This window comes from Perissodus microlepis, chromosome 17 (assembly GCF_051167445.1).
Source record: "Perissodus microlepis isolate ML-2025 ecotype Zambia chromosome 17, ASM5116744v1, whole genome shotgun sequence".
In the NCBI taxonomy this organism is placed as follows: domain Eukaryota; kingdom Metazoa; phylum Chordata; class Actinopteri; order Cichliformes; family Cichlidae; genus Perissodus; species Perissodus microlepis.
The window spans coordinates 4,596,417-4,609,748 of record NC_140477.1 but is presented as its reverse complement, the minus strand read 5'-3'; the positions used below and the strand labels follow the sequence as shown (position 1 = coordinate 4,609,748).

General features: G+C 40.7%; 1 protein-coding gene across 10 annotated transcripts in view; it reads right to left on the bottom strand.

The window, feature by feature from the left end:
- Nucleotides 1-13,332, bottom strand: part of celsr1a (cadherin EGF LAG seven-pass G-type receptor 1a) — a 96,510-nt gene continuing 83,178 nt past the window's right edge. For 5 of the 10 annotated variants that reach the window (XM_084909763.1, XM_084909766.1, XM_084909765.1 and 2 more), the window contains 11 exons: nucleotides 11,612-11,786; nucleotides 10,938-11,050; nucleotides 9,854-9,933; nucleotides 9,618-9,744; nucleotides 9,365-9,490; nucleotides 7,909-8,036; nucleotides 4,915-5,015; nucleotides 4,665-4,805; nucleotides 2,846-3,112; nucleotides 2,403-2,766; nucleotides 1-1,600 (listed from right to left, as the gene is read on the bottom strand). In XM_084909763.1, the coding sequence (XP_084765889.1) occupies nucleotides 1,573-1,600; nucleotides 2,403-2,766; nucleotides 2,846-3,112; nucleotides 4,665-4,805; nucleotides 4,915-5,015; nucleotides 7,909-8,036; nucleotides 9,365-9,490; nucleotides 9,618-9,744; nucleotides 9,854-9,933; nucleotides 10,938-11,050; nucleotides 11,612-11,786 (1,650 nt within the window). In that variant the 3' untranslated portion in view covers nucleotides 1-1,572. Of the gene's footprint in view, nucleotides 1,634-2,402; nucleotides 2,767-2,845; nucleotides 3,113-4,664; nucleotides 4,806-4,914; nucleotides 5,016-7,908; nucleotides 8,037-9,364; nucleotides 9,491-9,617; nucleotides 9,745-9,853; nucleotides 9,934-10,937; nucleotides 11,051-11,611; nucleotides 11,787-13,332 lie in introns of all 10 variants that reach the window. The other 5 variants (XM_084909767.1, XM_084909771.1, XM_084909772.1 and 2 more) reach the window with 3 other exon arrangements.

Genomic DNA, 13,332 nt, shown 5'->3' with positions numbered 1-13,332 from the left:
TTTAAAAATTCATCATGTCATTGTTTTTTAATTTTACAGTCATACAATCTTTTTTTTGTTTCTTTCCAGTGTCTCAAAACCATAAAAAATAAATATACATTATGTTACAAAACATTTCCAGTGTCTCAGATTATACAAAAACACACATCTTATCAACAGCATTGATTACATAAGGGCAAAACACTGGGCGTGTACAGGATGTAAGGTACAAAGGCATTTAGTGACTGTACATTGTAAAATGACCTTTTACTAGCTGCATAATGCTGCAGAGCTGCTGTCATTTTCAGTTTTAACCCAGATTTGAAAACTTAGCGATTAAAAGGCAGCATCAATTACGCAATTTCTGAACAGACCTGCTCAGTCTGTTTCTTACTTTTACACTACGAAAGATCAACAAATGGCTTTTTTTTTTTTTAAAAAAAGATTCTGCACTAAAACTGAGTTAAACCGAACTGACGCCCAACTCTAATCTGCTTATTCACCAGATCTCATGACTTTGGTAACCAGGAGTGTGTCTTGCATTGGATAAACAGGCTCGACAAACACTGGAAAACAAGGCTTCAGGTTCACAGTGCTCCAACTGCAAAGCTGAGTTTTCAGCAGAGGGGGAATTCCTCTTCATTCCACATAATTAAAGTTCATTTACACCGTACTCTTGCGTGTGTGCATGAACTCAAACACAACAGCAGCAGCCTGTGAATGCACCACCGTAGAGCGGAAGCCCACTGCAGCCTTTTACAGTATTGTGTGAGCTTGTAAGGCCTCGGTGCAGCATGAAGGCACGCAGCGCAGATTTGTTGTTCTCTGACTGTTAAACCGGCGTACGATGTGATTTCTGTTCTTTTTTTTCCACTACTGTGTTCTTGCTAAAACTGACATAGAAAATAGATCATTTCTTCTTCACATTTTTAAAATTATCTACATGTTACTTACACTCTAAATACACTGCACCGAGAGGCTGTGGAAGCCTTTCTTTAATTAAAACAAAAAAGAAGAGCACTTTGTGTTTCATAGCTCTGCCCAGCATGAACTGAAGCATGTGTGTGTGAGACATCTGAGGGACCTGCAGTCTTTGAAATCATTTTGGATTACAACTGTGACGGTACCAGCCTTTAGAGGTTCGTGAACAGTGATTATTACATCTGACACTTTGCTAACTTCACCTAAAGAAACAGAGCATAATGATGTGCTCCTCGCCAACACTAGAGAAGAGCTTCATGTTAGGGCCCACAATGCATTCTGGGTGTCATTCTTCATCTTCCGACTCTTCCTAATGATTTCCATTAGTGGTTTTGGCACACGTGGCTCAACCGTGTCTTTACACAGTCCAGCACAGCGTTCCCTTTGTTATCGCTCACATCTCTGCTTATTTTCTCATCTAAGGCAGTCCTAACGTCTGCAATTAATACTGCTCGCCCGAGAAAGGAAACATGACGGGAGCGGCGATGCTGACAGGATCAGGCTTCTCTTCATCCATCCTTTAACACCTCTCCATCTTGCAACTTATCCTTTCATGTTCCTCGACTCTTGGTCCCCTCAGCCCCGACCTGGCAGGTTGTTTAGCTCCTCCTCTCATAAAGGCAGGCTGGTCTGGGTTTGCCTAACAGGTCAGATCGAAGTCTCGTTACTGCCACTGTTAACAGAGGGGAACAAAAGGACAGGAGGGAGAGGAGAGGGAGGGGGATGCAAAGAGAAAGAAAAGAGGGGAACATGCAAGGTAAAATGAGTGCAGGGATGTGGGAGGGTCTTCATGCAGCATTTAATCAGGATGGTCGCAGTATTTCATGCTCGAGTTAAAGGAATATAGTCATTAAGAGGATTGTTAACACATTTACAGTTTAAAAACCAGGATAGCTTTATCCCAGTTATACTGGACATAAGGGTGCCATCAGTTTTCTCAACTTACTCGCAACAACAAAGCCTTTATGATGCATGCAATATTGCATTAGTTGGCACTGTGATCAGCTTGATTGTTGCTCATTTAACTGTAAATAGCGCTTGCTTGCAAGGTTTTTAAACTTCTACGATCACTGTTAAACTGATTTTGAATCTTTTATTTGTTGGACACACGCTCAGGTGTACTGAGCGGCACCGTTAATGAGACCTCTCAGTTTCACATACTTGAGGCGTAAGGGTGCACTGTAGAAAACTGCTCAACATCAATTTCTAGGGGGTTAGACAAAGTGCTCCACATTTAAAATGTCAGTCTCAATAGGGCCACACTCGTTTGTGTAAAACTGTCATGGTAGCATCTCGGCAGTTTTGTAAAACTTGCAAGCGTCTACAGTCACGGGGAGTCTGCAGCAACTTCCAGAAATCACACTGCAGTTTCCCCTGGAACTGCATGCATTAGTCACTACTGTTGCCATTAGTGCTAAAAACAAAGAGTATTCTTTTCTTACTCTGAGTCTGACTCATTGCCTCCGTTGACCGTCCCCGACTTCAAGTGCATGGCAACTCCGCCATTTGTCTCCCGGTAGATACCCCCTGGCGGAATCTGAGGTCGTGGGGCGACAGGCGGTTTGATGGGGGAGCCGCCCTCGTGGTTGCCGAGTCGGCTTCCTTCGTTGGAGGCCAACGAAGGCGTCCGGGACGACGGGGTCATGATGTTGACGGAGGGAGGGGGTGGGGAGGTGGTGTTGTTGTTGTTGGGGGGAGGGGAGGTGATGGTGGGCGAGTTGTAGTCACTCAGCTTCTCCCTCAGACGGTTCTTCATGTTCTTGTCGGTCAGCGGAGGAGGGTAGCTGATCTTGTTCTTCAAGATGCCTGAGTGAGACGAGTGATTTGTGTGAGCAAGCGTGACATAAAGTCGATTCAGATTGGCTCTAAACACTTCTCCCCTCACCTTTTCTCTGCTCTGGCTGGTGGTTGCTGTTAGGCTGACTGGCAGGCGCTGAGTCTTTCATACTGGTAGGAGTCTGTCTCTCTCTCTCCTGCAGAGCCTCCCTCTCTCTTTCACCAACGTGGTTGAGCTTGTTCTCTGGGTGCAGCTCCACGTTCACCTTGGTCTCCACCCTCAGCCTCTCTGTCCCACCGGGGTCCTCGCTGTCGCTGGCTGTAATGGCATCTGTTGGCCAGTAAGGCTTCACGTGATTAGATGTTGATTGCCCTGCTGAGAAGGGAAGAGAAAACTTCAATTTAATTCAACATCATATGAGGAAAAAGTGTTCATTAGAGCAAAAAGATGATATCTTAAAGGTACAGTCGATCATTTTTTGATAATTTAACAGAAAAAACAATGCTACGAGGGCAATCCCAAAAGTAAGGTCTCCTATTATTTTAGAAATACAAACAACCATTTATTTTCCATAATATTTACCTAATTTTAAAGCTTGAAGACTTATTTATTTCTATAAATAATCGCTATTTCGGTCGATGCATTTTTGTAAACGCTGCGGCAGTCATACCCTTGTAGGGTGGGGTGGGTGATGAAGTTCCAACCAAAGTTTTGCAGGAGAGCGACAGTTTGAGCAACGTGTGGACGCGCGGTGCTGTGGAGAATACTTACGCCCTTGCTCAGCATTCATCTTCTCTGGTTCTGAAATGCCCTTCTCAGTTTTTCCCAGTACCTGTCAGCATGTATTGTGGTCCCAACAGGCAGGAAGTAAACCAACAATACCACCTTTTGGTCCCGAAACACAGATGCGCACTGTGCGTAAGCATTCTACACAACACCGCACGACAGTTTGCTCAAACTGTCGCTCTCCTGCAAAACTTTGGTTGGAACTTCACCACCCACCCACCCTACAGTCCAGACTTCGCACCCAGTGAATACGACCTGTTCCCAAAGTTGAAAGAACATTTGTCCGGAAGGCGATTCTGCGGCGGCGGCTAGCGGATATGACATGGGCATTGTATAACTGTCACAGAGTCTACAAATTTATACATTTACATTTATACATTTATACATTTATACATTTATAGACCGAAATGGCCATTATGTAGAAAAATAAGTCTTTAAACTTTAAAATGATGTAAATATTATGGAAAATAAACTGTTTGTATTTCTAAAATAATAGGAGACCTTACTTTTGGGTTTGCCCTATAACAATGAAGAATGCTCATAAATATATATTATTAAAGTGAAAGCAAACTAGTTCTCACAAAATGTCATAAAATACGCAAGCTTATTTGTGTCCAAGTTACATGTACTTCAAAGAGAGTTTCACAAGTGCCAGCTAACAGCAGCTAACAGAGGCTAAGAGGAGCTAACAGAGGCTAAGAGGAGCTAACAGAGGCTAACAGTATCGCTTACCAACAGAAAAAGTTGCTCAAAAATCCTCAAAAACTCACCTCAGTATCACTGTCGTTGGACAAAAGTGAACTTCACTGATTTATATCAGACTCCTTTCAAGAAGTTTTACAGTCTTGCTCAGAGAAAATAAATGTGGACACTTTTCACCCTGCATTGACAGCTGAGGTAAACAGTAGACTAACTGACAGTCTACACAGTTACTTTGCACACTACAGATGGTTTTAAGGTGACAAGGGGTAAAAACGTATTACTGCAAAATATATAATTAACCACATCTAATTTTTATTTCCCAATTTATTGCCGATGTAACAGAACTCAGCTGACAGTAATCTGCAATCTACTGAATCTTCTGCAATCTGTAGTGGGGAGAATTTTACACGCTGTAACTTTAAGAGACTTATGCATTTACCTTTTGGAGTGCTGTGAAGAGGCCTCTCGTTGTTCCACTTTGGCTTGACATCAATATCATCATCCTCGCTGTCGGAGGAGTGGGAGGAGGCATAGGAGGAGCTGTGTTCATCTACTGAAAGCTCGCTGTCTGAGTCAGAGTCTAATTGAAAAAATGATGGCGAAACAGACCAGTGAACAAATACAGTATATCAGTAAAATAAGAGTTGGAAATGAAACATTGGAAATGCAATTCAATATAAAAAGCTTACCATCTCCTTTGGTGCCATTTCTATGGAACAGAGGTCCATCCAGGTCTGTGTGGCCTTTAGCTGTTCCTGAAGAGCCACTGGGCTTCTGACCAGACTCCTCCCTAGAAAAACCAAGGACGGCATAGGCAGGCAAGAGAGAAACAGGAGCAGATGAATAGAGGTGTAGATTTAGAGGAGACACAGAGGGGAAGTACATCATTGTGGAAGTTAATTCAAGCCCCAACTTGTGGTTTTACACAACTGATGTTTAACAGCTGATGCAGCAGACATCTCTCATTACAAAACATCTGGTACTGTTGATTGCCTTGACACAGACAAAGCGAATATGACATTTAGTTTGTGTGTGCTGCTGTTTGTCTAATGTCAGAAAGTCCCAGCTTGATCATTAATACTGAAAAAAATCTAATACAGGTTTACCCTGTCTTCATCAGTTACTGGTCGTGGTATAATTATTGCAAGAATTCAGAATTTTAGCATGTTTAGTAATCATTTAATGGATCAAAATGACAAATGGGTTACGTTTTTCTCTCCTCTCCCGTCCTCTCTGTCTGAAGCCGTTTATTCCAGGTTGGAATGAGAACTTGGCTGGAGGGCAAAAACTGCTACTAGAGACTCTGACCTGTCTGATGGCTGATCTAAGAGAAGCTTCTGGAAGCACCTGAAGACGTGCCAACAGCTCCAGGGAAGAGGTATGCACATCTACATTACATTCCTACCTCAACAGGTATAATCCCATCACCCCTTCGTTTCTGCTTTTTTCTTTCCACATCACCTTATTTTTCTCCTCATCCTCTCTTTATAGTTTCCCCACTTTTTGCTCTCTTATCTGCTTCTTTCTACGCCTCACCTACAGGCAGCTCGCCACATTTCTCCCCTCCCCCCACCAGCGTTACTACTCTTATTGACCCTAGAGTCAGCTCTTATTACCCAGATGACAGCTTTACGGGCGAGGCGTACAGTCAGACGAAAGTGTGATACTGTAAAGCACTTAAAAACGCCAGGTATATGAAACACAAGCCTACTGTAATGAAAGCATGTCAGTGAACATTGAACAGATACAGCTTGTAGAAGAGGGGAGATTAGCTTAAGATGACAAACAACTATATTTTGGCGCAGATTCATCTTTCAATGTCAACTTTTATAGATATATCAAGAACACACCTGTCACACAGTCAAACTTAGCTTTACTGATTTAGCTGTACTGCTCAAGATCAAACATGCTAGTAGTCTGTAGCTAGCTTGGACCACAAAGCTATATAATTATTATTGTGACCTATTAATGTTATGTCTTTAGTAAGTTCAGTTTGAAGTACAATAATTTCCAGCAAATTTCAACTGCAGAACATTGCAATAACGCATGTATTTAGTTGCAACATTATGAGAAATACCAAGCTAAAATTTTACTAGCTAAACCGGTGTTACTTTAGCAACATATGTAAAACTAATGGAGTTCGCAAGAACACCGTGACGGTTAAATTTTGAGATTAAATTTCATTCAAAATTTTCCTTTAAATTATAATAATCTGAGTTGATTTCAGTTTGAATTTCAGTCTTATCATCTTATACCAACATGTTCTCACTCCAAAAGCACCAGGTGACAAATCTTCAGTATATTACGCTTCTGGGCACCCAACACGTCCCCATATTACGAGATTGGAAAAATGACGAAACATGAGAACCGTTTGGAATGAATCTACACATTTACGTTTTACTTAAATCGTTTTGTAAAACACTATCTAACGTCATTAAAGTGGTGGTTAAGGTTAGAATAAGGTTAGGGTTAGGGCTGGAATACATGGCTGGAACGTCTATTACCATGGAATCGTCGTTCTACTGGATTTCATCCACAATCCGGCGCGTAGCATAGGAACGCGGAAAGTTGCCTTTTTCGTTCTCATGGAAATCAACAAATCGCCGGTATATTACATCTCAGGAGTGAGAATGGGCTCCTTATACATAAACTCTAAAGCACATGGACTCTGTCTCCTCTGTGCTAAAAACTAACGTGAAGTACAATAGAAAAGACAGCTTTACACATTTTGGCAGCACCTACAGTGGTGTGAAAAAAGATTTATGTCCAATTTTTTGCATATTTGTCATGCTTATGTTTTAGATCAAACAAATTTTAATATCAGACAAAGATAAATCGAGTAAATATAAAAGGCCGATTTTGAATCATTATTTCTTTTATTAGGTTTGGCTTATTTCCCTTAATAAATCCACTCATCATTTGAAAACTGCATTTTGCATTTACTCGGGTTAGAAAGGAAGCAAATACTTTTTCACAACACTGAGGATAAAACTAATGCTTTGCAAAACAATTCTACCTAATGCTACAACCACCATCATGAAAGTTGTAATATTTCATTCCATTTTTGTTAAAAGCACAAGAAAATCATGTGAATGTTCAACACTTTTAAATCTGTCACATTACCATGAAATTACTGCATTTGCTGCTAAAGCAATAAACATACATAGCATAAGTTTACTGTACTATAGAAAATGTACCACATCAAATTTCACATAAGCAATAGTAGAATCTAATCATCTCATTTAATAACACAGTAATATGGAGGAATATATGTCTATTTGTGTGCATTTCGTTTTTTGCAAATAGGCCATGCGCCATGCATTGGCAAATGTCAGTAAAATTTTCATGCAGAAGGTGCCAATACGTGGCAGAATTTTTTATTAATCCTTTATTTATCCAGGTAAAAAATCTCATTGAGATTAAAAATCTCATTTCCAAGAGAGACCTGGCATGCATGTGGTGTAAGAAACAAGATACCTTTGGAGAATAAGGGTGGACAGGGCGTGTGTATACTTATGCAGCGTGTGTGTGTGTGATGCAGTAAGGTGTGTTAGTCAGTGTGAAACTTCTGCATCTCAGACATGCAAAAAGGGCACCAAAGAAAGAAATTTGAAAGGAATACCAAGACACGCTCATCACACAGCAGAGTGCAAAAAGCCATGCAGTCAGTCAGCGTGTTGTACCTGAGTGTGTAAGCCAGGTAGCTACTGCGGCTCTTGGCTGACCTGTCCAGTGAGACGGTAGACTCGCCAATGCCTGAACGGTACACTGCGCCGTCCTCTGTGTACATGTTGTTGCAGTTGAGAGAGCGCTGAAGATGGAGGAATATAACAAAGGTTATATTTTAAACAAGAGCTATGTGACCGAAAACCAAATTAAACAAAAGAGCATATAAAGAAATAAGAAACAATGTTGAATAACTTGATGAAATCTTAAAGATACATATTTAAATGTATCAATATATATGTATAGGGATGGGGATTGAGAAGAATTCAGCGATTCCATTATTGATATCATTTATCGATTCTCATTGGCGCCATTTTGAGAGAAACCACCATTGCTAAGGAGCAATAAAGAAATTACATTCATTCAAATGAATTGCATGCTGTGGTTTGAATGTTTGTGAATGTTTGTTGAGGTACTTCCCCTCTTTGTTGGAGTCATTACTTAAAAAAGTAATTATTACACATATTACACAGAACACTTTTCTTAAAAGTAATGCAGTATGTTACTCCCAGGAAAAAGTAATTTGTTCTACTACTTGTTACATTACTTTCATGTTAGTCAGTATAATAGCTGAAACATAGTCTCATATAAATCTGAGGCTACAGCTGCACACACCAACACAAATCCCTTATGAGGACACACATCTCTAATAAAAAGCTGACTGCACAAAGCCAAGATGTAAACCAGCACAAAAGAGTGATCTCCATAGTGATACTGCTTTAGAAACGTGAACAGGTAGAAAGGGAGCAGCCTGACTGCTCATCTCGTTGTTGCCTGTTGAAGTTAAGGGTCTGGCTGTTGGGGTAGCGATTCACTCAGCTTTCGCTCTAAGTTCTTGGCTAGCTTAGCATCAGCATGCTGTCGGCAGATGCTTATAAAGAACCGAAGTTGTGTTAGCAGCATTATGCGGTTGTTTCTGTCCTGGATGTTTTCCACTTTACCATTTATCCTTTAGTGCAACAAAAATAAAATAAATGTCCACATCCACGCTCTAGACCAGGGGTGTCCAACTCCAGGCCTCGAGGGCCAGAGTCCTGCAGGTTTTAGATGTGTCCTTGATCCTACACAGCTGATTTAAATGGCTAAATTACTTCCTCAACATGTCTTGAAGTTCACCAGAGGCCTGGTAATGAACTAATAATTTGATTCAGGTGTGTTGACCCAGGGTGATATCTAAAACCTGTAGGACACCGGCCCTTGAGGCCTGGAGTTGGACACTCCTGCTCTATACTGAGTCGCTTTTTTCCTCCTCTGACACTTGAACTGAAATCAGCTGATTGTAGTGTGAATGCAACTGATGAGTGCGATCAGTAGGCAGGCATGCCAACTGCTAACCGATTTGCCACAAGAACCGGTTCTCGATTCCCATCCCTACTATATGCATGTATATAAAGTATATGTTTGTTCACTTACTGTTAGCAAAGAGCCCCTTGTGGTGCTGGACTCGTCTTGTATGCTCTTCTTTCCTTTGAAGATGTTCTTGAGGTTTTTCCTCACCTCTTTGTTGAAGACCACATGGAACAAGAAAATGAAGACTCCCTGAAAAAAAAGCAGGAGAACGTATGTATGTATTGCTGAGGAGAGTAAATAATCAAATGTGAATTGTTTTCAAAAGTGTGTGTGGATTATCTGTGCATCCAGAGCTCAGTGTGGGGTTAGCAGATACCTGCAAGCAGCTGAAGACAGCAAACAGGTAATGGAAAGTCATTACATTGCTGTTGACTGCCATTAGACCGAGCAGCCAGGTGGCACTGATGAGCACCAGGAGGAGGAAGGCCATACGTAGGGCAGGACTGCGTTGGGAAACATAAATGTTTTAATAATGGTATAAAAAGCCAAACTCAAGGTAGCAACTGGATCCTTTGATGTATGTGAAATGGCTAATGTGATGTGGGAACCTACATAGCTCCTGACTTCTCTACAGCCTTCTGTCTCCGACCACAGGAAGCCTTGGCAGCGAGAACAAAGATCACTATGTTCACCTGTAAGGGGAAGGAAAATATGGAGAATTTTAACTAATATGAATACAAATAAATAAATCTATGAAAAGTTCTTTTTACTCAACTGCTGATTGAGACATAATTAGCGTCTTTTATTATTAGCCCTTTAAGACAGACCATAGAACCAAGTCCGCCAGAGCTTATCTTTATATTTTTACATGCTGTAGTGCCATTTTGGGCACTATAGCATTTCAAGTTGCTATACATCAATACAACCATTATAGCCCAAATTTTAATGATATGTATGCATTAAGTCCATAGTAACTACATAAATTGCAAAAAAGTGCAATAAACTACAAAAAATTGAAAATCGTTTTTGTTGTTTTTACATATATTTCTAGTTAGAGAAATTTAAGAGGTTTATCCCTCAAAACTGTAAATACAAAAAAGTTGTACGAAATAGTTTCTAGCCACAGGAAACTTATTTCGAGTGTCTTCATAGTTTTATTTTTGAGATACACCAATTTTTATGTACTGTAGGAAAAACAAAAATAAATATTATAATGCAAATTTGCAAAAACACAGCATGGGCATCAAAATAAACAATTTCCAGCAGTGCAATTTGAGTTCTAAGCATCCCAGAAACGATACAGAAAAGTACAAAGTCAAACATGACTTTTAAAAACACCAATATAGCCTTATAAGGTTCTGAAGGAAAAAAACAACTACATTCTCCACGAAAATTATGTCACTTCCGGTTTCGGGCAGGTAATGGCGGACATGCGATAGTTCGTGCTGACGTCTATTCCAACATAAGAAGTGTTACGAACAACTGATCGGATCGGCAATGTGGATGTGGAAGGAAACCGTGACCTAGGACAAACTGATGGTACAAGATGTAAGTACAACTCCTCCGGTTTGATATGCAAAAAAAATTATTGCGCTAGCTTGCGTGGTTGCAGTTCTACTGGATTTTAAAAATAGTTACGCAAAACGGGGCATCCCCGTCACCGGTCTTAAAGGGTTAAAAGAGATATTGGACATACCAGGACGACTACAAAGATGGGCCCTGCAAAGCTCCAGATGAGTGTGTCATGGACAGAAAGCCAACAAAAATCTGGGTTTCCATAACCCTGAGGATCGAGGCCAACTGCCAAACCTACACACAAACACAATGAAAACACAGTGGAGAAATAACATTTTGATCAAATCAGTCTGACTTTATATTATTAAAATATTTTGGATTCTTTTTTTCAGTTACACATCATAATCGCTCACTAATTTTGTCACATTTGGACCTCTGTATATTTTTTTATATCTATTTGCCTCTTCCAAAAACATAATCCAAGCATCCAGTGCTGACGAAATCACTATATCACACAGCATCTGGTAAGTGTTTAACAAATTTTATAAAAGTGACACAAGAGTGGCCCTAAAAGGAGTAATCAGACAGAAGGAAAACAAATAAATGACACAAACTGTTTAAATTATATATATATTATATTTACACCCTTCTTTTTTTCTCATTTTGACACAATGTGAGCATCTAAGTAACAACCATTTCCTTTTCATTGTTTCTCCTGCTGTCTCATTCAGCGATCTTCCCACAGGGATCATAGCCTTTTCAGAAAAGACGAGTCATGACACGAGTCTCCCGACAATCTGCCATCTCCTATCGCACTGTTGCTTGTCCTGGCGAACATGTGTGAGTGTAACTCACCAGTGATGATAGCCGGTATGCCCCAGCCCATGGCGTAGTAGAACCTCATGTGACCGTAGTTGATGTTCCGCAGCTCGGTCAGCATGCGGTAGATATGCAGCCCCTCCACGAACATCCAGGCAAAGGTGCACATGTAGAAGTAATGGAGGAGGATGGCGATCACGGTGCACACAAACTGCGAGTTTGTAGGACGGGAGAAAAGAAGAGAGCGCCAGATTTTTAGGTACAGCACAGTATCGGCCATTTTGGTTCTGCAGTACCATTAAATCTATATATCTATATATCAGTGCACGAATCATCCAGCCTTTCAAAATAAGACAATTTTCTGTTTGTTCATCTTTGGATATTCAGCAGACAACCGGGAAATAAACCATCCAATTTTTGAATATTCTTTAAAATCTCGAAAGCCTTGTCAATAAACTATTCAATTTGTCAAAAAAAGCGATAAATTCGTGAACTGACAGTAAACGTTTTTATGTCACAACGTCTTTTCGTAACACGGCAATGATTCAAACTGTCCCCACATTCCTGTATCGCCCCTCCTCCCATTTTGTGCTGTCTGGTGCTACAGTAGAAGAATGGTGTGTGTCAGTGAATGCTGAGATACGGTATATTTTACTAATGTTTTGTATTGCTGTGGAGATCAGAGAAGAAGAAGGAGAAACTACTTTGACAGCGTTATAAATCATCCCCGGAGATGGCCCTGGGCACACACCGACAGCATTCCACTGCTCTGATGCACGTTTACCTACACACACACCTAAACTTTGCACGCACACTAGCAAGCGCTTAGCAAATCAAAGAGATGCAAAAAAAACAAAAACCCCAAAGAGATTAAACTTTCTCTTTTAAGCATCTCCTTGCAGACTTGGCTTCCACTCCACAAAACAATACTCCATAAAGATAAAGCAGCATGTGCTTTTACCACCTCATCCCAGTCAAAACATGGTGAGTCAGAACATTTGTACAGGACTAAAGACAAAACTCCCACAACTCATCTGGCGCCTGTAAACTTACTTGCTTCTCTTTCGCTGTGGTGCATGTGCACATTTGTACTTTAGGGTAACCACAGTTGAGAAAAGGGCAGTTAGCGATGAATACCGATACTCAAGCCGGTTCTGTCAGTCAAATCCAACTGTAAGCTCAGCAGTACATATGTGTGCATGTGTTTATTTTGACATCTGCAGATATCCTTTTCTTTTAGATTTATAGCAGGTTTATCGAAATGTGAAGGGGCTGCTGAATCACTCATTGTAGGATTCATTTATGGGACCTAACCTTGAAATACGAGGCTGATTTGACATCTTCTGTCATGTGAATGATGAGGTGTGGGATAGTCGTAAATAAAGCACAACCACCAGGGCTATGCCTCTTGAACAGGCTTCGCTTTCATCCCCGATTCATTACCACTGCAAGTACTATTCAGAAGCACATGTATATCTGTTTGACAGCTGGGGTGGTAGTTACAACCCTCCATGGAGTTACAGGACTGACAGTGCGTCTCCCGATGCCTTGGGTTAAAACATCTGGTTTAACCAGACTACGTAAAGCTGACTCATTCACCTTTAACATGTTGTACTTACAAGGGTTAAGCTTTAAGGTGCTAGTTGTCTTTTTGAGCTGCTACTTATAGGCTGAGCTAGGATCACAAACCAGCACACAGAGATAAGTAAGGCAATGATCTTCTCTAACTCTTGGCTAAAGGGAAAAAAGTACACCTT